Here is a 21389-nt window from a genome sequence, read left to right as displayed (position 1 = left end):
ACTATTCGAAATCATCAAACTATTGACCTGGTTTAGTTTTAATTTTTGACCAATTTAGTTTTGATTGGAACTGCAGATCTAAGTGGTTGGTTGACCATTTGGTCCATTAAAAACCCTATATTTAAGGGGACTTGGATCTTCTTTGGAGGAATATGAAGAACTTCTCAAAACTACCTCTTACACTTCGCCGTCCACCTTTTTTTTTCCCCCCCCCTCTATATATTATTGCCTGTTTATATTGCTCAAGATTGAAAATATATTATTTCCTGTTTTTATTGCTCAAGGTTGAAAAATAGATTATTTAGTCTCTTTACGTTCCGGCTCGAAGGGGACCTCGGTGTTTCAGTTTTGTACAAAACAAAAGAATTAAGTCCAAGGATCGGTTTATTTTTTATTTTTATTTTTATTTTTATTTTATTTTTATTTTTATTTTATTTTAGAAACAAAATTATCAGTTTCTTGTGTTAAAGTTACGATTATCTTACACCTTGGTCTTTCTCGACCAACACACGCCCGAGTTCGTTCGATGCAATCCGGCAAACCAAAGAAATGTGAGGTTGAATATTTTGTTTATATTCTGCTACATGATGGTTGAGATGATTCCGTCCAACCTATCTTTTTCCCTTTCCTCCATCCTCATTTTAGATTTTGCCAACCTAAATTTACGTGTATAATATGGTAACTAATTCTCCGTGCTTGTATGGAACATTCCCGGCGGCACCTTCTTTCACTGCAACTCCACGAGACAACTCTATTTACTGAACACCGGGGAAACGTTCGTTATTGACATCCAAAGGAGGGAGGCAGAACACACGATACGAAGCGCCTTGGGAAAGGGGAAGCCAGACGAGGGAATCAAGGACGGGTGGTGATGGGTGTCATTTTGTCGAACATGTGATCTTCACACCTGCAACTGCAACTCCTTGGCGGCACGCGCCTCTGCTTCCAGGGATGGCTGCCAAAGGATGGTGGTCTCGGCCAGAAGCGACGTCACCACGTACGGATCCATGTTCGATGCCGGGCGACGATCCTCCAGGTACCCTAAATCATCAACAACCACACCCAAACAACGTCGGTCAGCAATTCCCGCTTCCGGCTCCGTCTGCTAGGGTTCCAGAGACGCTACCTTTGCCTTGTTTCTCGGTGTCGCGCCCCACGCGGATGGAGCAGCCACGATTCGCCACTCCCTGTTCGGGGGCAAATAGAAAGAAAGAAAGAAGAAGAAGAAAGGGTGAGTGAAGTAGCGGAAGATTTGAAGGAAGCGAAAGGAAGGGGGAGGGGACGGCGTACCCAAGAGAAGGTGTTGATGTTGGCGGTCTCATGCTTCCCGGTCAAGCGTCGCTCGTTGCCTTCCCCGTACGCGCTGATGTGATCCATGTGGCGGAGCGAGAGGTTGAGGATGGCCTTCTTGATCACCTCGTATCCACCTTCTTCCCTCATGCTCTTGGTGCTGCAGCATGATCATGTCAAACTACATACTCGAACCAATCTCATCTGGTGAGACCGATTCAAAAGTAAAATCTATATGATGAATTCATTTATGTGAAATTTTACAGAGATGAATTCATTTATCTTAGATCAATGATTCAGACTCGACATGATTAACAGTTTTTTTTTTTTTTGCAGAACAGAATCTATTGACCATCTGTAGATCTTCAATAGAAGAAATGATGGAAGAACTGAAGACTTCGATGGAATCTATTACCGATGACGACGCCTCCTATCTTCATTGGTGACAGTAGTGTCAATCAACAACATGAAAGGTTAATATTCTTCTCTGTAAAATTCCATCTCTTCTTCTACAATGTACAAACACCGTTGCTCTTTCTAGATTTCTCCTATAAATGCAATCTCAACAAGCTATTCACGTTTTCCTAAAGTCAGTTCTTTCAGCCAACCATTTGAATGCAGCTTTTCTTAACCTTCATGCAAAAAATAGACGATTACTATCGAACTATTTCGATGATTTTAGTTAACTTCACTATTGCATCATGACTCCGTAACTACTGTCTCCTCAACTCTATGTCAGCTTTCCTAGTAACTACTATTTTGATGGTCATAGATGAGATTGACTAAAGTTCAACTACGGCACGAATAAAAAAGAAGAGCATGTTACCTGAAATTTGTGTGACAACCTGCACCATTCCAGTCCCCCTATCCATATAATAAAAAGACTCAGAATTGTTCAAGATATGCAGGCAACTCTTGTTTCTGCATTAAGACGCAAGTACCTCGATTGGTTTTGGATCAAGAGAGAGTATGACACCTGCTTGCTCCGTGATTCTCTACAAAAGACACAAAACAAAAACATTAAGATTGTTGAGCTCAAGGAAAATTGAAATGTTCCTAAAAGGAATGGCTTGGGCATTTTTTTAATCTATGTAAAATTACAGATAAAGAAGAATAATGACTTTTTTGAGGCTTGAATTGCGGCCACATATCCACTTAGCATATTTCTCAGAAAAGATCATTCTTGGACAAATAAATTCTCAGAAAGTCAGATAAATGATAATTTATAACAAATTGATAAAATTTTCTTTCTTCTTCCCTCCTGTTTTGAAACCAGAAAGAGATTATGGAAGATTACCTCGAGAATGTATCTCGAGCACCATATATGATCTCCTGCTTCAATTCCTACACTTGGCCCAACCTGATATTCCCACTGCACAAGAACAGTTGGAGTCATCAGGATGATGAAGTTGACGGCAACTAATATTTAGAAATTCAAGAAATTAAAAGCTCATGTCAGGACCACAATTATGATTCTTATTCTCCCTAAAAGTACCTGATGCAAGTGCGTATAAGAATGTATAAACAAGCATAAGATGGCACATAACTTCCAAACTAGCTTGGAAAATTATAAAAAAGAAAAACATATCATGTTATCAAACAACATATTAAAGGAACCATGTACTAACTAACATACAATATCGAAAGAAAGAAAACAGAATAAGGATGCTGAATTCCTTACAAAGCTCTTGCATGATCTCAATGTTGGTCAATAAATTAAAGAGGAACAATACATGAACAAAAAACAAGGTAAAGCATTCTGACATGCAAAAAACAGGAAGAGAAAAAAAGAATACCTGTCCAGGCATAACCTCTCCATTAGTGCCGCTTATGTTGATTCCAGCATACAAACAGGCCTTGTAATGAGCATCTGAAATATCACGACCAAATGATTTGTCTGCACCTACTGCACAGTAGTACGGCCCCTGAAACCATCCAATGTTTGTGATCAGTTTTATGCTATTTCCTATCAAGCTACCAGATACTTGTAGGAGCATGATGAACACGGAGGTCATTTCCTTATATCTCTCAGAGGTTTTACAACTTGGGCAAACACCAATGAAGAGTTATGTACAGATGCTCTAGGTTTTCAACCATGATCCAGTTCTGTGATATATACAGTACTCAGTGAACTGGGCCAAGTGGTCTTTGGAATTCAATATCAGGACTTTGCTATCCATAAACTACATCTTTAATCAGCTACTTCAGCTGACATCTTCAAGAATTTGCCAGATGAGGTTTCGGCATTCATCCTTTGGCAGGTCAGTGAATCTGATACACAATTACTATAACTATGGTAAATAATTCTGATACACCACTAGATCAATATTTTAAGGAAAAAAATTTACCAATTGAGATCTCGAATGGTAAGTAGATCTCACAATCACTAGACTAGACCAATATTTTAGGTGTAACATTAAGTAAAAATTGCAATAGCGCACTAAAAGGCTGAGAGCAACAGATAAAAATTTGATGTCCTACTCAGTCTGCCCACTTCTAATGAAGTGTTGAAAGTTATCCAAGTCTTTTATTAGTCAAACCACTACCATTACTTGGACTAAGGATCCTCTCTTCTCGCTCACTTCAACACTATGACTTGAAAGCCTGTGAGGGTAAACAAGATAAATGTTACCTGAGGACCTGGGTATCCTCCCACAGGCCATCCAAGCGGCCACTTCACATTCGTCTGTAGTAAGGTGTACTCCTGCTCTATTCCATACCTAAATGTTTTTTCAAAAGAAGCGAAAGAGCACCATTTCTACTTAGTTTAACATAATGACACAGTATAGCTGCACAACCAAATGAATTGGTAACCTCAAATGGGTATGTTCACTCTAAATCTTCTACTTTAAGTAAACTCACCAAGGAACTTCATCGATGACCTTTTGCTCACTGAATATCTGAGCAGCCCGATATCTCTTGTTTGTAGGGATGGGCTCTCCGCTTGGGGTATATGAATCACAAATTACCTTCAAAGAATGAATGTCATTATTCTCTAAGTTATTTGGAAATTTGAATAACTGAACGGTGAAGTTTCTGCTTGTTTAACAAAGTCTTGAAAGCCCTTCAAGATAGACTTACCAAAATATTGTTCCCTCCTCGAAAAGGGTCCTTGAAAACAGCTTGAGGACTGCAGGTAAAAGTAATAGCTTAGAACGAAGAAAACTGTCATCTTGCAAACTTTATGGAAGTTTAGACCATACTATAGAATGACTTCACTGTCTTCTCCAGGAGCTTGCCCAGTGCTTGAACCATCATAATTCCATTTTGGTAGCTCCGATGGGTATTCCACAGGCCTTGATATTGTCTAGATTATTAATCATGATAAAAGAGCTCTCAGCAAGGAGGAGAAGAATATCTTCCACACATTTTTTTTACATGATTTATTCCTTTAAAGGAAAAGTATTTGACAGTGGACATGAATAAAAAATCATACCCGTGATTTGCTTCTGATGTCAATGCCAGTTCCTCCAATCCTATATAAAGCATGAAAACATTTTTTTATCAGTCGAGTTCGACAGACCATATCCAAAAATTTATCTCTATCATTCGTGTAATGTCGTCTTTTTGTTTGAAGGATTAATTGTTTGAGCATATAAACTAAAGAGAAACAGAAGAATTAAGGCTTTGATTTCAACTTCTTTTGTTTCCACTCCATGACATCTCGTCTCTTAGTCTAGCTCCCATGATTCAGAAATACATTGCCAAATTTATCTATACGTACATTTCAATTCAATGTTGTCACATTACCAGATGTATTCTGCGATGATTTTATCAGTGAATGGGGCCATGTCCAGCTTAAGTAGATCTTCCAATCTCGACACGACGCCGTTGTCAGACTTTACAGCAAGCACTTTGAATGCAGAAACGCTCCTTTTGGTCTTAAACCTTTGAGCATTTAACAGTAGAGAATTCCACATCTTTGATGTTATCATGGGCTTTCCCTGAAGTGATTTGCTTGGAAATCTGATTTGACATTGCATAGGTGACACCATCATCTGAGCCATCTTTGCCTGCTACCTCTCTTAGAACTTCAATTCAGATTCAAGATAAGGGTCAAATACAATATGGAAAAACCTTCATGCTTGTGACTTGGATGGTAATGACAATGAATTCCATTTTCCTTGAATAAATAGGCATGTTTGCAAGTTCAGTTTTGTGATAGCTAGTTAACAAACATTCCTAACCTTTGAAAGATCATGCCTTTGTTCGTCAGGCAAACACAAAATAGAGCACAAAGTTCTGAATTTAGGAATTTCAATGCTTGTTCAAAAATTAGCAAAAATAGTCAGTACTTTGAAATTTTCTATTGAATAAAGTACCTTGGACTAGAAACATATATCTTTTTTTTAACTCAAGTATATTCCTTGGAGCTACAAACGGGCAACGGTAGAGATTCAATGATGATCACACCTATAAGCCATGGGAGGCAGACTGCAAAAGACAAGTGTTCGACTGCAAAAACAGTAAGTCCAATGTGCCTATGCATTTTAATTAATTTCTGACTCCAATCTCTCCATTCACAAGGTGAATTGGTGGTATTTTGTATTCTGATATATATATTATGTTTGGTCTCTTAACCCTCTGATTTGTTTTTTTTTTTCCCCTTTTCTCTTTGTCCTACAATGTCTGTCGCCACAAACCAGCAAAATGCACATTGGATGTGACTCATAAATTGAGGGTCTAATGATCCAATCCTTTTGTTGAAGAAATGGATGCCAAATAATTAGATGAAGCACGCTAATGCCTGCAAACTGTTTTCTCACGGAATTGTCTGTTGTTTTATTGTATGTATCAATTGATCCCTGCTTTTCTCATTAATGTTACATTTCGACCCTAATATTTACCTCCATTAATTAACTTGAAAGATTCAAGCCTAATCCAGTGAATATTTTTTACCAAACATGTTATCTCTTAAAATGTTTTAGGTTCAATTATTCTTCTTTTCTAGGCCTAAATCCTCTTCATTTCTCGCTGTTATTTTTCTTTCTGATATACAATATGAGCATAGTTTTATCAGCATTACAATGCTGATTGATATAAGACCCTAAATCTTCTTCATTTCTCGCTCTGTTATTTTTCCTTCCGATATACAATACAAGAGCATAGTTTTATCAGCATTGCAATGCTCTTATTAAACATCAATTTCCACCGCAAAAAAATCATTGTTATCCTCTTGAAAAAGCATATCAATAATTAGCCCAAAATGTTAGAACCAATTTGTAAATAGTCCTCTATTGATGGAACACAAACACCAGAAACCAAAATTATCAACAAAATCCACACAAATCGTAGTATCAAACATCAACAAGACCTTACAGAAACCAAAAACATCAACAACGTTCACACAAATTCTAAGATCCGATATCCAAAACACAAGACTTACAACATCTGCTACAGGAAGGAGGAAAATCAGATCAATGTGTCTGTGGAAAGAAGCACATTCCAAACCCCAAAAATCTCAAGATGTGCAAAGCAAAAGAAGTAGCAGCACCCACTACAATGGCATAGAGTGGCAATCTCACAACATCGAGTGAAGACAGGCTTACCAAATAGGTAAGAGTCGAAGCAGGGAGGAGGAGGAGGAGGAGGAGGAAGGAAGCGCGTCAGAGACGAGGGCAGTGGCGTTGTCATGTCATATATGAAGGGATGTTGGCTTTTGCGGAGCAGATAGGGTTAGTTTTGTCGGGTGGAGGAGACTCGTCGATGGCGCTTTGGGGGCAGCAAGAGACCATAGGGTGCACAGGATAAGGCGCTCTCTCTCTCTCTCTCTCTCTCTCTCTCTTCATGATCAACTCTTCTAGCATCCTAATCCCACATCGATGACCAAGTTGACCCTCTTCCTATCGAATGTTGACTTGCATGTTGACCAAATTACCGCCCTTTCATTCACAGCTATTACTTGATCGAATGTTGACTTGCATGTTGACCAAATTACCTCCCTTTCAGTCACAGCTATTACTTGATCGAATGTTGACTTGCATGTTGACCAAATTACCTCCCTTTCAGTCACAGCTATTACTTGATGAATGTTGACTTGCATGTTGACCAAATTACCTCCCTTTCAGTCACAGCTATTACTTGATCGAATGTTGACTTGCATGTTGACCAAATTACCTCCCTTTCAGTCACAGCTATTACTTGATCGAATGTTGACTTGCATGTTGACCAAATTTCCTCCCTTTCAGTCACAGCTATTACTTGATCGAATGTTGACTTGCATGTTGACCAAATTTCCTCCCTTTCAGTCACAGCTATTACTTGATCGAATGTTGACTTGCATGTTGACCAAATTTCCTCCCTTTCATTCACAGCTATATACACTCGAAATGCTTCACGTGGTGTCGTCATCACAGGGTTTCTTTTCATAATGGTTCGTCGGAGTTCTTCCCATGCTTTCCATCTCAAGAACAAGCAAAGATGCTAAATGCAAGTCTTCTGCTGTATGAAGTATATAATAATACCACTTCAATCAAAAGAAGAATTATACAACTTAATCATGCGAAAAAAAAGAGAAGATATGTATTACTTAATCAAACAAAATATTCTAAACGCAAAGAAAGATTTGATGTTAAATGCAAGAAGAATCTTCTGATGTATGAAGTAGATCAAGAGAAATGATATCTATGGAATTACAATTTGACTGGTAATAAATCCTCTTGCTTAACTTGTTTCAATCTTCTGCTGTCATTAGGTGCAATGCTGTTTCTACAAGAGATGACAAGGTTTTACTGTGCCTGCTCAGTCCAACTCCGCCGGAGAAAATGTGGAAGCACTCGAGCTCGGATGTGGTCTCTACTACAGCCTCCAAGAACCTCTCCATCTCCAATTGCTCGAAGAGCTGGATACTGTTTCTGTTGGATCTCATCATCCAAATAGCTTGTTCAATCACAAATCTCCTCATTCCTGGAACCCTGATTTCCGGATATCTGTATTCTTTCAGCACTTGCACAAGCTTCACTACAAGATCAGTTTCTTCAATGGCAGCTTTCTTGAGGAATTCAGCAAATTCATCAGGATCCAGGAATTTGCAGATCTCTGTGGATAGACCAATCGATGCCTCTAGTAATCTCGCTTTTGCCTCCATAATCACTTTCAAAACCTGTTTCGAGAACAAGAATGTTACTTGGAGCTTGCAATTCCTGTTAGGCTAATCGTAAGGTTTTCATCTTAAAGGTTTGATTAGGACTAAAGATCTAATTTAATCCACGAAGCTACTTAATTTAATTTATCCCATCAGATCAATTCGCGAGACGTTATGGTTTTGTTGTTGTTGGTGATGATAGTATAATAGAAGTTTGAGATAGAGGCTTACAGTGGGCATGGCAGCAGTAATCCCCGATAGCCGATGTGAGCATTCGGCTCCGCCGTAGGCACACAAATTGCGCAGAATCCTCGAAGCATTTATCTGAAGAACAGCATCGGTCAGTGCTTTCATGAGCCTATCCACCTCCGTCTCCTTCACGATCCGATCGCAGTTCTTCTTGCTTTCCAATGTCAGCATCGCCAGCGCCTCTCCCGCTTCATCTCTGAGCGAGTTCTCAGCCTCGGTGAATCCTGGCTCGAAGAAGATCGACAGAAGCAGCTTGATGACTCCACCCGTGCTTCCAATCTTCTCCCTTGCGCTCTCGTCCATGGCGAGGCTTTTTAGGATCTCGATTCCCAGCTTTTGCAGAACCATGTGGCTCTCTCCGTGCTGCAGGATCTCCCTTATGTTGCTCACCGTGAACACGATCTCAGAGACTTCCTGTCGTAGAATTTGGCCGATGTATCCGGTCGTGCTCACCAGCTTCTTCAGCACTTGCAGCGAACTCATCACCGTTCTGATCTGGGAGTCTGCTGCATGATCATTCCTAAGTAGCGTTTTCCTCGCACTGGTGAGGTCGATGATCTTTGGCAGCAGATCTCTGGTATTGCCAATTTTCCAACAGTCCTCGTGGTCTGATGCCAGCTTCTCGAGGATGGACAGTCCCAGCAGATTGAAGTCCGAGGAGTCATCGACGACGAGCAACGATGACAGCGCCTCCATGGCTCCTGGAATTGCAGCAACTCGAAGCACGTTCCTCCTCTTCTCTGCAAGCTTCGACACTATCTCCGCCGCACGCATCCTGATCTCTTCCTCTTCGCCCGTGTTCTTCCAGTTCAGCATCTCCACGAGCCTCTCGATCGTCCGCGTCGAACTGCCGATCTTCCTGAGCGTGTCGAGGGAGAAGCGGTCAATGGTGGCGAGCTTGTGCAGGACTCGGACGCCAATGAGCTGCTCGTCGCGGAGCTCAGAGACCAGGAGTTCCTTGGCGAAGGTCACTAGGTTCATCTTGAGGCCGTCGAAGACGCTGCCTTCGATGCACTTGGAGTAGGTGTCGTAGAAGAAGCGCCTGATGGAGACTTCTCCGAGATCACACTCTCGGCTGACCTTCTCCAGCAACTTGCAGAATGAGATCCTCCATGACCAGTATGCCTTCTCCATCAGGAAGATGAGCGCCTCCGCGAGCGCCAGTCCGTAGAATAGATTGAGAGCTGGGCTCAGGTTCCTGCGATCTCGCCCGACTACCTCGCCGTAGTCCTGCTGAATGAGGCGCATCAAGGAGAGCACCACGCAGGCGAGGGCGGACGAGAGCTGAAGCCATGAGAGGCCCCTGCTGAGGTTCTTCGACACGAAGATCCAGCCAGCGAAAGGAAGCAGGGGAACGTCACGAGAGCGCCACGTTCGTCGGCCATCGACGTCCTCGACAACGCGGAAGCTGGACCTTCCTGCACCTTCCGGCGTCGTCCAGGCCGCTTGATGCTGCCACTCCAGCTCGTGGCTGCGGCCGAAGATTCTGGTGCTCTCGGTGACGAGAAGCACGGTCACGATCACGAAGTCCTTCCTCACGAGGGCCGAGGAGAAGCCGCCGAGGAGGACGACGGTGGCCCAGACGAAGGCTAGCGTGCCGAGACCGCTTGCCGACTTCTCTAGAATCCCGAGGCGGAAGGCGAAGAGCGTCAGCTTCTTCTCCGGTGCTTCGATCGAGCTGCCAATTCTCGCTGTCGGAGTCGGGTCACTGGGATCGGGATGCGGTGCGAAGACGGAGTGCTCGCTGCCGCCTCGCACCTGATGCCGGGCGACGTCCAACATGAAGCTTCGATCTCCTTGTTCGTTTTGCTCGCTGTTGAGACTCATCTCTCGATCTCCTGGACTTGGGAAGGGAATTGTTCTACGTCTGAGTCAGGTGGAAGCATCCGCAGACCTGGAAATCTATGAGTTTATTTCTGTATGGCAGCCACTCATTAATTGCTTGGGAGTCGTCGAAGGCCTCTTTCTACGTGAAGTGCAACGTCGTATCGTAATCTATGAGAAGACGGCTCGCAGCGGTCAAACTTGAGCTCCCACGGAGGCCATTGCGTGGCAAGGGTCAAAGGTGAACCACGTGGTCAAGCGTCCAATTCAGACACGTTATCCATGATGGCAAGCTTCTCGTCGTGGTCCAAAAGTTAAACCCATACAGATCAGCAATAGACCAACTGGATCAGCAATAAACCTTAAAAAAGATCACTTGGGCTGTTGATAACCCTGTATTTATTTTATTTTTCTTTGATTGCCATTGGCAGCCACTGCTATGATCATAACAGTGACCGGAAAGAGATGATGGGTTGACTTTATTATATGCAAGTCATACTCCTTTTTTTGTTTCTCTTTGGTCGAAGCCCGGCACTTACCAACCAAGTTCATACCCAATCATTCCAGGTCATATAACACATGGTAAATGACTATCGAGAACATGCAGCTGCAATTCGAGTGGTTCCGATTAGAATCATCATTTTTTTTATTTATTTTTTAATTTAAATTAATTTTAAATATAAAAAATTATAATTTTATTTTAAATAAATTCTAAAAAAATTAAAATCAAAGTAATAGTGTAGTTATGAGTTTTGTAAAAGTTTAAAACACCTCTTATGATTTTGAAGTGTTAAATTAATTTATGTAATGATATGAACAAATAGTAAATATTTATTTTTGTGATGGTATAGAATACCACACTTATGAATTTATAAGTTGGTTCTTCGGTGAGTTGGTTTCAGATTTTATTATTCAATTTAATATATGAATTTAAATTTTACAGATTTTATAAATTATGAAATTATGATATAATTGATTTAAATATTTTCTCAATGTCCTGTTTAGATTCTAGAATGTATTGTTGATCTGAATTATAACATTATCGATTTAAGATAGATAGGATCATAGTTTTGAATTTAAAAATTCAAAAAGGCATGATTGAGATGAAACAAAATGGAAACCGAAATCACAAGTTCTATAATTGATTATTCTGATTTTTCAAATCTAAAAACTAAAATCGAATCCGACCTATCCATAATAAACCTTTGCTGGCAAATCATGGGTTAGCAATAAACCAAAAGATTAAGCCGTGAAGAAAGGATTCGATATATTTATAAACTTCAACAACATGAATAAGCTTCGGAAGCACAAATCCAAGTTGGCCCTGTGACTCAGCCACTTGAACAACTTGATTAAGAGAAATCCAGCTTGATATGAAACCAAAGCCTCACACTTTCCAGATGGAAGAGCCGAAGTACAAAGGAAACTAAGCATGCTTGAAACAGAGGTATTCCTCAAAAGGAATTATAACTTCTGTAAGACTCACTCTATGGATATTAAACATTTGAGGCAGAAACATGTAAGAAGCAATATGGAACTCTTAGCTTTCGGTGACCACGAACATCAGAAAAATAAAATAAGTTGTGCTATGACCAGATAAACGAGTTGAAAATCTTTCATTTTACAGGGGACAGATATTTGCTAATCCCCATCATAGGTTGTGGATTTAGACTTCAAGAAAGCCCTTACAACTCCACCATTTGTGTTGATTAATTTTGCTTTCTCAACATTATAAGGTATCATAAATTCAAGCATGTAGTGTAATTAAAACCATATCTTTAGAATTACTAGTAGTTTCAACCAGTCAGGAAGAACATCCATCTTCCAAAGCAACAACCATAAGTTTCAACACAAGGTCTGAATTACACCTTAATAGACAGTCCGACGAGACCATTGAGTGAATAAGAAGTATTTTAGTTCACATGTTCTTTCTTGACATGTTGCGTAAACCAGTTCAGCATGTCCTGATGTGCCTCTTGAGCACGCTTAACAGCTGCAGCATCATCAGCTTTGTGTTTGACAGTCCATCCATGAGCAACCCCAGGAAATATCTTTACAATGTGCCTTTCCTAACAAATCATGTGGCCCAAAATCATATTGGATCACAGAATGTTAGCATATATTTTGAGGGGTCCATTTAGTAGATTAATAAAATAGATAAGCTAATATTGTTTGATATTACATTTAAGATGCATGTTCTGTAATTTAGAGTCCAACAACATGACTAAAATGACCTGAAAATGCTGCCATAGGTGACTTACCTCAGATGTTAAAGATAAAGCCTGCTCAAACTGCTTCAACAGTTCAGGCGGAGAAATATGGTCATTCTCAGCCCCAAGTATTGAAATAGGACATTTAACACCTGGTAAATGGTGAAAACAGATTGTCTCAACTCTCAACAATAAATACATGTTAAGAAAGCATGAGTTTGTCCAATTCTTAAAGGAGGGAATACCCTTCATATCATCAATATTTACAAAAGAAGGATGGCAAAGGACAGCAGCTTCAATCTCACTGGACTTTGCTAATTCCACGACAACTTTGCCTGAGATACAAGAAGTTGAATTTCAGTCAATAACATAAGTTATTCATGTGTTTAAGGCTAAATAAAGGTCTAGGACTACATTTTTCAGATCCAAAAGATACAGTAATTTTCCACTGTAATCATATCTGGGTCTTCACAATCAGAGCTCAAAGTGCATGCATAAAACATCACGTGAGACTCACCTCCCCAGCAGAAGCCAGCGGCCCCAACTGCAGATATGCCTTTGTTCTTTAGAGCTGCAATAATTGGTTTTGCATCTTGACAGCCTTTGTCCTATGAAGGCAAAAAAACCTTGTTGTTTCCATGCATCAATATTTATGTTAAAGCAATTCAAAAGTGATCTAGTGAAGATGTCATTTTGTATTCTTTTCAGTCAAACATTATATGAGACAATTTTTTATCCATAGTCCACATTCTGAATTTGTATGCTGAAACCCCAATTGTACCAGTACCATAGGAGTGAAAGTAAGCTACAATCACCTAATAGGACACTAAAGGAACAGGAGACAGTACTGGGCTGAATGCACATAGTATGAGCCAAAATCTAGTGTTATAGACATCGTATGGATAAACTAGATCATGATATGCATGTCTAATTTTTCTTCTCCAATAGTGTGTTTCAGAAATTAATGGCAAGCAAGAACACATTTTGTGCCATACTGCTCTATGAACCATTCCAGTGAGAATGGGATGCAGACTGCCTTTGTACCAGGGGTATCCCTGTCCTATGTCGAACAATAATATACTATTCTGTAATTTAAAGCAACTCAACATCGAAACCAACCCAAGCCACTCAAACTGGCCCAGTATATATCCGGTTAGGTTCGATAAACATCACAAAGCCTGCACAGACCAGTCTAACATTATGTAGTCATAATAGATTGGTAAACGTCATGCAGCCTACACAGATCAGTTTAAGATGAAGTCATAATAGACACTTGCCGAATTGGATTAGGCACATAAAGAAGAGGAACAAATGGGGTATAGCTGTCTGCCTCCAGCCATTTTTCTCTCCATGATATTTCTTGGCTCTTTCTCATTCCTTTATTTTCTTTTTCTATTCAAGTGATATGAGTCAGTACCCAGTATAATAAGGTAATACATGGTCCAGTATTAAAAGTAGAATCCTTCGTCACTAGGTGCGATTAATTTTAGAAGACTAGTTCAAGGCCACACCCCAAAAGACCCAATAAACATAGGAAACTATAGCCAATGCTGATCCTAAGGTATCAGATCTGATCAGCTTAGACCACACAGGAAAATAACAAGCAAACAAATGCTGAAATGCTTAAGCAAAATATCTACAGCCAGCAGAAAAATTAGAGGCTTGAGAGATGACAAAGGAAAAATGCTCAAGAAGACCCTCTAACATTAGAGAATGAGATCCATATTCCATAGAAGATTCAACATTCATCGTGAAAATCTCAAGTACCTCGAGATAATCCATATATATATATATATATATATATATATATATATATATATATATATATAATTATAATTCATACCATATCTCAAGTATCTAGAAAAATCTCTTTTTGATGGATCATTGAAAAGATAGAATCAGTCCCATCATGGATAATCATTTAAGATCTAATTAGTATTATAGAATATACGCCTGACAGAAAGTAATATCATGCATTGGTAATATGGAAAAGCTACATGAGCTGAAAGCTCAGGTGAGGCCTAAGAGATATCGTTTTTACGATAGCATTAATTTACCCCCCCTTCTTAGTGTCGTCACGGTCATAACACCTTCAACTTGGAACTACCTTGGCGAGTGCCTCAGTTGAGGTAAATTAAACCCGTATAGGAAATGTGTTTAACATAAAAAGGGTGTAAAGTGGATTGTGCAGCCAAATCAGTAAGCAATATAAAGAGAAAACAAAATAGAAATGGCAAAGAAGATATCACACCGGATTTATAGTGGTTCGGTCATTGTGACCTACGTCCACTCCCGATTCCTCCTCCATTGAGGCTACTGACGTCCACTAACAGTTTTCTTTCAATGGGCGAAGACCAACTACCGTCTTACAATCCTTTTCTCCTTTTCACAGGTTTAGGAGATAACCTTTACAACCACTCAACCCTCCCTTAAACAGAAATTACCCTCTTAGAGAAGAGGAGGGGAACTCTCAAGATTATAATAGTGTTTTCCCTAATTTATGTTCTATGTTCATCATGTGCTATACACGTTATTTCATAGGTTATCAAAGACTCCATAAGTTCTTCAAGCGGAAAGTTATTTAGATCCTTTGTCTCTTGTATTGCAGTTACTTTCGAATCCCAATTTTTAGAAAGAGATCGTAAAACTTTATTAACAAGTTCAAGATTCGAAAAACATTTGCTAAGAGCTTTTAAGCCATTGATGACATCTGTAAAACAGGTGTACATGTAAACAATGGTTTCACTTGGTTTCATTCGAAACAGTTCAAAATCATGCATCAAAAGATTAATTTTAGAATCTTTAACTCTACTCGTGCCTTAATGTGTAATTTAGAGTATGTGCCAAATGTCACGTGTAGTTTCACAAATTAAAATATGATTAAACTCATTTTTATCTAAAGCGCAAAATAAAGCATTCATAGCTTTAGCGTTCAAAGAAAAAGTTTTCTTCAAATCATTTAATTTGTTCATTGAATTAGAATACTTTTGAAAGCGACTTTCGACAATATTCCATAAATTCAAATTCATAGAAAGCAAGAAAACTCTCATTCGAGTTTTTCAATAAGTGTAGCTCGTCCCATTGAACATAGGAGGACGAATGATAGAGTAACCCTCTTAAAAGAAAAAAAAACTATCTCTCTTGGGTGTTAAACCAAACAGAGAGAAACTTGGCTCTGATACCAATTGTTATGATCAAGTTGGCACTAAAAGAGGGGCGGGGGGGGTGAATTAGTACTTACGGAAAATTACGTCAATTCGAAAATATCGTTTGATAAAGTTCGTATTAGAAAGATGAGTTTAACTTGAAAGCGCGTTCGTAAGCGTAGTGAAAGTAGTAAGCAAGTAAATCAGTTTGCAATATGAGAATGAAAACCAAAATAGAAATGCAAACCAAGGACACCGGATTTATATTGGTCAGTGATTTAAAAAACGCTAGGCGCCAAGGTCCAAAAACGCCCGAGGCACTAGGCGCTCGCCCGAACGAAGCAAGGCGCTAAAATATAAAAATATATAATATAATTAATAAATATAATTATTTAAAATTTTAAATAAAAATATTCTATTAAATTAAAAAAATCTAAGATACAAAATCACAATGTCACATTAACAAAAAGTTTCAAAATTCAAATCAATAAAATTTTACATCAAAATAAAAATTAACAATATTAAAATCAAAATAATATATTATTAATCTATTAACAGTATTGAAAATTAATTATTTAAAAATTCAAATAAACTTAATATTAAGAGTATACTATATACTGAGCCTGACGGAGAAACGAGGAAGCGGTGAGCGACGACAGCGGCAGCGGGAAAGGGAAAGGGAGCGGAAGGCGCGAGCAACGGGAGGCGCGAGCAGCGGGAGGGCTCGCGGGAGTCGCGAGCAGCGGGAAGGCTCGCGGGAGGCACGAGCAGCGACAACGATGAGCAGCGGCAGCGGGAGCAAGAGCGACGAGCAGCGAGATCGGGAGCGGCAGCGACAGCGGGTTAGGGTTGGGTAAGGGTTATATCGGTTTAGTTGGTTCGATTGAACCAACTAACAACCGAACCAGGACTAAACCAGATCTAAAATCCTGGTTCGGTCACTTGGTTTACCCAGGCGCTCGCCCGAAGCGCCCAGTGCCTGGGCTCGGGCGAGCGCCTAAGCAGCGCCTGTTTGAAGCGCGCCGCCTGGGACATTAGCGAGGCGCTCGGGCCTCGCCTCGCCTCGCTCGAGCGCCTAGGCGAGCGCCCAAGCGCCTCTTTCAATTACTGATATTGGTTCGGTCATCGTGACCTACGTCCACTCTCATTCCTTTTCACTCGAGGCAACCAACTTCCACTACCGATCTTCTTTCTAATGGGTGAAGATCAATTACCCTTACACTCTTTCTCCTTTTCATAGGTTCATGAGAGAACCTTTACACCCCTCTTTTACAAGTGTTCCCTCACACGTATCTCTTAGGACTAACACTAAGCTCTTGGAGGAGAGACTCTATACTTAAAAAATTTACAACCTTGGAATCACAAAGTTTTTTCTCTATTTTTGTATGTATTCCAAGCATAAATTTATGGGGTATTTATAGACCCCAAATGGTTTTAAAAATTGGAGCCAAAATTCAAATCCTCAGGTTTTCAAGGTACTGGCAGTACCACCGCCAGTACTGGGTGGTACCACTGCCTGCTAGACTGACAACTAGCGATACCACTGCCTGTCGATCTGACATTAGGCGGTACCACCGCTAGTCTAACACTAACACTACCACCGCTAGTCTAACACTAACACTGGGCAATACCACCGCTTGACACAATCTAGGAGACTGTGTCTGGACGATACCACCGCCAGACCCTTTCTACAGGACACTGAATGGGCCAAACAATAGGCTCAAATCAGCCCTAATTCAGGCTCAATTGGCCTCTTATTGAGTTGGCATTGTTTCATCCGAAAACTGACTCAATTAGTCTGAAACTAACTCGATCTAGACACAATTGATTATAAGCATGAATCCTATATTGTCCGACATGTCATTGGTTCATTCGGCGTTTCGTCCTCTCCTTCGGCGTATTGCTCAAACGACATGTTAAATCTCGCAACTTTCAATCTCCTTAGTGTGATGTTCGATCCTTCGGCCCGATGCTCGAACTCATGGCACAAAGCCTTCTGCCGAAACATCGACTAATCTTGCAACTCGACATCCAATCTCCTGACATGTTTCACTCCGGTCCAACGTCCGATTCCTCTTGCTTTAATCGATTTGCCTTTTCTGATAGAAGTTAGTCTTGCGTCACTCAAAACGCAGATTAGATCATAACTTCATCAATTGATTTCATCATCAAAATTCGAGATTAGATCATATCTAGGGTCATTCAAGGCCTTGTTTCGCTTGAGTATCTAGGTAAGCACCAGGATTCTTCATAACAACACTAACTTCTACACACACGGACACGCATATATATATATATATATATATATATATATATATATATTCTCCTCCCTTTTTCTTGTCATTACTCATTATCTACGTCTATTTTCTCTTCTATCTACTGCTACTTGAATCAACAGCACATTGGTAATTATTTTCAACTCGTTCGATCCAAAATTTGAATTATTTGTATCAACTCAATCACTTTTGCCCTAAAATAAATAAGCCAATTCAATGTGCACCAAGGTGAAACTCAATAGTCCTTTGTAAGTACAAATTCATCTTATCTCACTGGTGTGTTTAAGATAATACTGGAGCATGCACCACAAACCATGTTCTAATTGATCTCAAAAGAGTTCCAGAAGTGCAAGATGAAATCACTCTGTGCAAAAAGAACATGCAGTCTCATGATAAAAACACCTTAACAATAAAAATTGGAGGATTATGTTTTTCCTTTGGTTATCCATTCTATTGATTCTTTTTTCCGCTATTAACAATTTTTCAGAAGAATAACAAACACAATTTCTTTCACTAAGATCAATGGGAAATTCTTCCATTCATATAGTGTTTGTCAAAATATAGTGCCAGAACAACTGGAGAAAATTACCCAAACAATGATTTACTCCTCTTGTACAGGGAGAAATTCAGGATGCAAGATAAGAAACCAACCGGGGAATGAGACTGTATCCAAATCGAAATAGGCCTCTCAGGATTATCAGCTGAATAGGGATCATCATATAAGAGATTTGGTACCACAACAAAGAAACCAGAGGTGGCAATTTTATCTGCAATTTTCCTTTACAACCAGACATTGCAAGTGTAAGCATTAAAAGTTCACAAAATCTTTAATGCAATATAAGGAAATAAAATGAAGATGTAAATGCAGATAAACAACAGAAAACAACCAACAAAACATCACCAACCATCAGAAAAAATAATACAGAATCCTAGGATTATCTCCAATCCAAAATATAAATTTTGTTTGAAATGACCAAGAGTTCACAACGAAATATCATAATTTTGTAGCCTGGTGGTGCTACGATACAAACAATTGAAATGGGTTAAAACACTAAAAACCAACAAAGCAGTCCATGCTGCCTGCAAACAATGATGGTAGAACAGGCTTTGTGACAGTCCACCCTACTGGTTTATGAAATGAGTAATAGCAGAGATTATCGCATCCGTGTTCTGAATTTATTGGATAATATCAGCAAGAATACAGAATATTTTGGTAAGAAATATTAAGTTTCATGTAGAATTACAAACGATCAAACAGCCTTTCAGTGATATAAAGAAGATGATAGGGGAAAATAGACACTCGATATAACGTGAACAAGTACAAAGACATAAATTTAGGGCCACAGTTGTACAGAATCAGTTCATCATATACAGAAAAGAGGCAGAGTTACCTATGATTAGACCAATCATAAACACAGCCAGCTAAAAAAAGTAAATAGGATGTCTTTCAGCTTTCTTAACTATCAGTGAGAATTGGGAACTACTTCGGCTTGATCATGTGATATGAGCTTATGATTCCACCAAATTAGCCCCTAGCACTGCCTAGCCACATATTCGTCCACTCCATTGATTATTTGTCTTGCTATTTTGTTATTGAATATATATATTTCCAAGGTATTGTACGTTCATATACTTGGCTGTATAAGCTTTTTTCAGCTGAAAATATTAGTGCATGATCGATCAAAAGCTCATGTCTCATATTACTAACAGTCTCACGTCAATTAATATTTTGTACCACCATCTGTTTAGGTCTTAATCATATGATTATTAATCCACCATACTGACCAAAGTCGGAGAACTTTCAAGGTCAAATAAGTGCCTCAGGTCTTCCCCTCTGTTTGCTGTACTAAGAAAGAACCGACATGGAGATCACAGACCACCAGCACGGTTTACCTGGAAGATGCCCTCAGAAGTTTCCTTCTAATGTCAACGTGGGCAAGCCAACAAAACACATGGAAGACAATCAAATCGGAAGTCACACAAGTCAGGGCCTAAACACAAACGCCAATAAATGAAATCGGTACCTCAAATTCGGCGCTTCGAATCCTGCAAACATTCCATCGGACGAAGCATGTCAGTGACACAACCGTAAGAAAGAAAGAAAGCACAAAGGCCCTAGAAACCCTAAGCATACATACGGACGGAAGGAGAAGCGGGAACGGGCAAGAGACGGACGGAAGCTTAAGAGAGGAGCAGAGTACATCACCGAATATGTCGGAGATGAGGAGAATGGCGAGCTTGGAGTTAGGGGAGCCGGCGGTGTACGCCCTGACGCCGCCGAGGTCGTCGACGACGATGCCGTCGCCACAGGCAGGGCTTAGAGTCGGCGGGTTGGCGCAGCACTGGGAGCTCGCCATGTTCATGGCTTCTTCTCTCGTCTCTTTCCTGTGAGATTTGTGCCGAGGGTGGCGAGCAGTCCTAGGACGGCGGAGTGGCTTAAGTACCTAGAACAAGGACGCGCAAGGGCCACATGTTCGGCCCCACCAAACCTCTATTTCTTCCAAGAAATAATTTTATTAATTAAATTTTATAATTTTTTAAACTAAAAAAAATTCATCAACCACAATTATTTTAAATTAAAAATATATATTATTATAAAAGATAAATATAAATATAAACTTTATCACACTAGTTGGTAATTTGAATGTGCACAAAGAATATTGAGTTGCGCATGATATATATGATGGAGCACATTTTGATAACATGTCATTATCCCTTGTCACATCATAAAAAATTACGACATCGTCATTATGTAAAAGTTGGGTGATGCTAATCGAGTATGACATCATCTCATGACGATCGGGTTGACATCGATCGAGTGTCGATCCATAAGAGTCGGGACGACACCGACCAAGTACAGTATCACCACACAAAGATCGAGTCGGCATCAATTGAGGACAGTGCCTTCTAGTAAAGATCGGGTTAGTACCGACCAAGTATAGCACCGACAATCATAAATATGATTGGTACAACTGGATCTCCTAGCGGAAAGATCAAAACCACATATGGGGTTGGGAACAAGGGTCTTCAGCTCATTTTTTTCACCCGGTGCTAATAAGATCTTGAGAGGGGTCGAAGTGGAGAACCTCTTCCCGACCTCGACCTATACGTAGGGATGAAAGATAAAGAGGCAAGCGACCAATGCGAGCTTTCAAGAATGAAAATGTATGATATTTATAATCGATCTCAAATGTCAGTAAACAAAAAGAATTTGAGATGCTGAAGAATATAAATATATGCTATCGTTAAATATAATAACGATTTCTTTTGCAAACACTACACTGATACAAATGGGAGTTTATAATTAAAC

At 39.8% G+C, this 21389-nt stretch overlaps 3 protein-coding genes across 5 annotated transcripts; all 3 read right to left on the bottom strand.

Moving 5' to 3' along the window:
* Window positions 1-536: 536 nt before the first annotated feature.
* LOC135623179 (glutamine synthetase leaf isozyme, chloroplastic-like) lies at window positions 537-21216 on the bottom strand. 3 transcript variants are annotated; one of them, XM_065125814.1, is made up of 14 exons: window positions 21204-21216; window positions 5041-5322; window positions 4727-4766; window positions 4494-4597; window positions 4372-4420; window positions 4153-4259; window positions 3923-4010; window positions 3087-3215; window positions 2588-2662; window positions 2232-2285; window positions 2117-2154; window positions 1291-1450; window positions 1127-1187; window positions 537-1041 (listed from the first exon to the last, which is right to left on the bottom strand). In XM_065125814.1, exons 2-14 carry the CDS (start codon window positions 5295-5297, stop codon window positions 902-904), a joined length of 1302 nt encoding a protein of 433 aa, XP_064981886.1. In that variant the 5' UTR covers window positions 5298-5322; window positions 21204-21216; the 3' UTR covers window positions 537-901. The 3 variants fall into 3 exon arrangements, with proteins under 3 accessions (XP_064981886.1, XP_064981885.1, XP_064981887.1); XM_065125813.1 differs by lacking the exon at window positions 21204-21216 and adding an exon at window positions 6840-7023 and having other exon boundaries at window positions 5041-5321; XM_065125815.1 differs by lacking the exon at window positions 21204-21216 and adding an exon at window positions 6677-6818 and having other exon boundaries at window positions 5041-5321.
* Window positions 7049-10580, bottom strand: LOC135623178 (uncharacterized). Its single transcript, XM_065125812.1, has 2 exons — window positions 8606-10580; window positions 7049-8392 (listed from the first exon to the last, which is right to left on the bottom strand). Exons 1-2 carry the CDS (start codon window positions 10448-10450, stop codon window positions 7964-7966), a joined length of 2274 nt encoding a protein of 757 aa, XP_064981884.1. The 5' UTR covers window positions 10451-10580; the 3' UTR covers window positions 7049-7963.
* Window positions 12207-20503, bottom strand: LOC135623177 (endo-1,3;1,4-beta-D-glucanase-like). The gene is made up of 7 exons (XM_065125811.1): window positions 20286-20503; window positions 20104-20125; window positions 18731-18857; window positions 13175-13265; window positions 12903-12992; window positions 12709-12809; window positions 12207-12516 (listed from the first exon to the last, which is right to left on the bottom strand). The coding sequence occupies exons 1-7, from the start codon at window positions 20440-20442 to the stop codon at window positions 12361-12363; spliced, it is 744 nt and encodes a 247-aa protein (XP_064981883.1). The 5' UTR covers window positions 20443-20503; the 3' UTR covers window positions 12207-12360.
* Window positions 21217-21389: the final 173 nt, after the last annotated feature.

The sequence above is a fragment of the Musa acuminata genome, chromosome BXJ2-9, assembly GCF_036884655.1.
Source record: "Musa acuminata AAA Group cultivar baxijiao chromosome BXJ2-9, Cavendish_Baxijiao_AAA, whole genome shotgun sequence".
NCBI lineage: Eukaryota > Viridiplantae > Streptophyta > Magnoliopsida > Zingiberales > Musaceae > Musa > Musa acuminata.
The sequence above is the reverse complement of the archived record's forward strand: the minus strand, read 5'-3'. Positions and strand labels throughout refer to the sequence as shown.

What these genes read in the sequence shown, in the direction of transcription:
- LOC135623179 (XM_065125814.1), bottom strand. Translation starts at nt 5,297, where the DNA reads ATGGCTCAGATGATGGTGTCACCTATGCAATGTCAAATCAGATTTCCA. An exon ending in ATCATCGCAGAATACATCTG is followed by an intron (nt 4,767 to 5,040) that starts GTAATGTGACAA and finishes TGCTTTATATAG; the next exon opens with GATTGGAGGAACTGGCATTG. An exon ending in TTGATCCAAAACCAATCGAG is followed by an intron (nt 2,155 to 2,231) that starts GTACTTGCGTCT and finishes TTATATGGATAG; the next exon opens with GGGGACTGGAATGGTGCAGG.
- LOC135623178 (XM_065125812.1), bottom strand. Translation starts at nt 10,450, where the DNA reads ATGAGTCTCAACAGCGAGCAAAACGAACAAGGAGATCGAAGCTTCATG. An exon ending in TTACTGCTGCCATGCCCACT is followed by an intron (nt 8,393 to 8,605) that starts GTAAGCCTCTAT and finishes TTCTCGAAACAG; the next exon opens with GTTTTGAAAGTGATTATGGA.
- LOC135623177 (XM_065125811.1), bottom strand. Translation starts at nt 20,442, where the DNA reads ATGAACATGGCGAGCTCCCAGTGCTGCGCCAACCCGCCGACTCTAAGC. An exon ending in CCTCATCTCCGACATATTCG is followed by an intron (nt 20,126 to 20,285) that starts GTGATGTACTCT and finishes GAATGTTTGCAG; the next exon opens with GATTCGAAGCGCCGAATTTG. An exon ending in AAATATTGATGATATGAAGG is followed by an intron (nt 12,810 to 12,902) that starts GTATTCCCTCCT and finishes ACCATTTACCAG; the next exon opens with GTGTTAAATGTCCTATTTCA.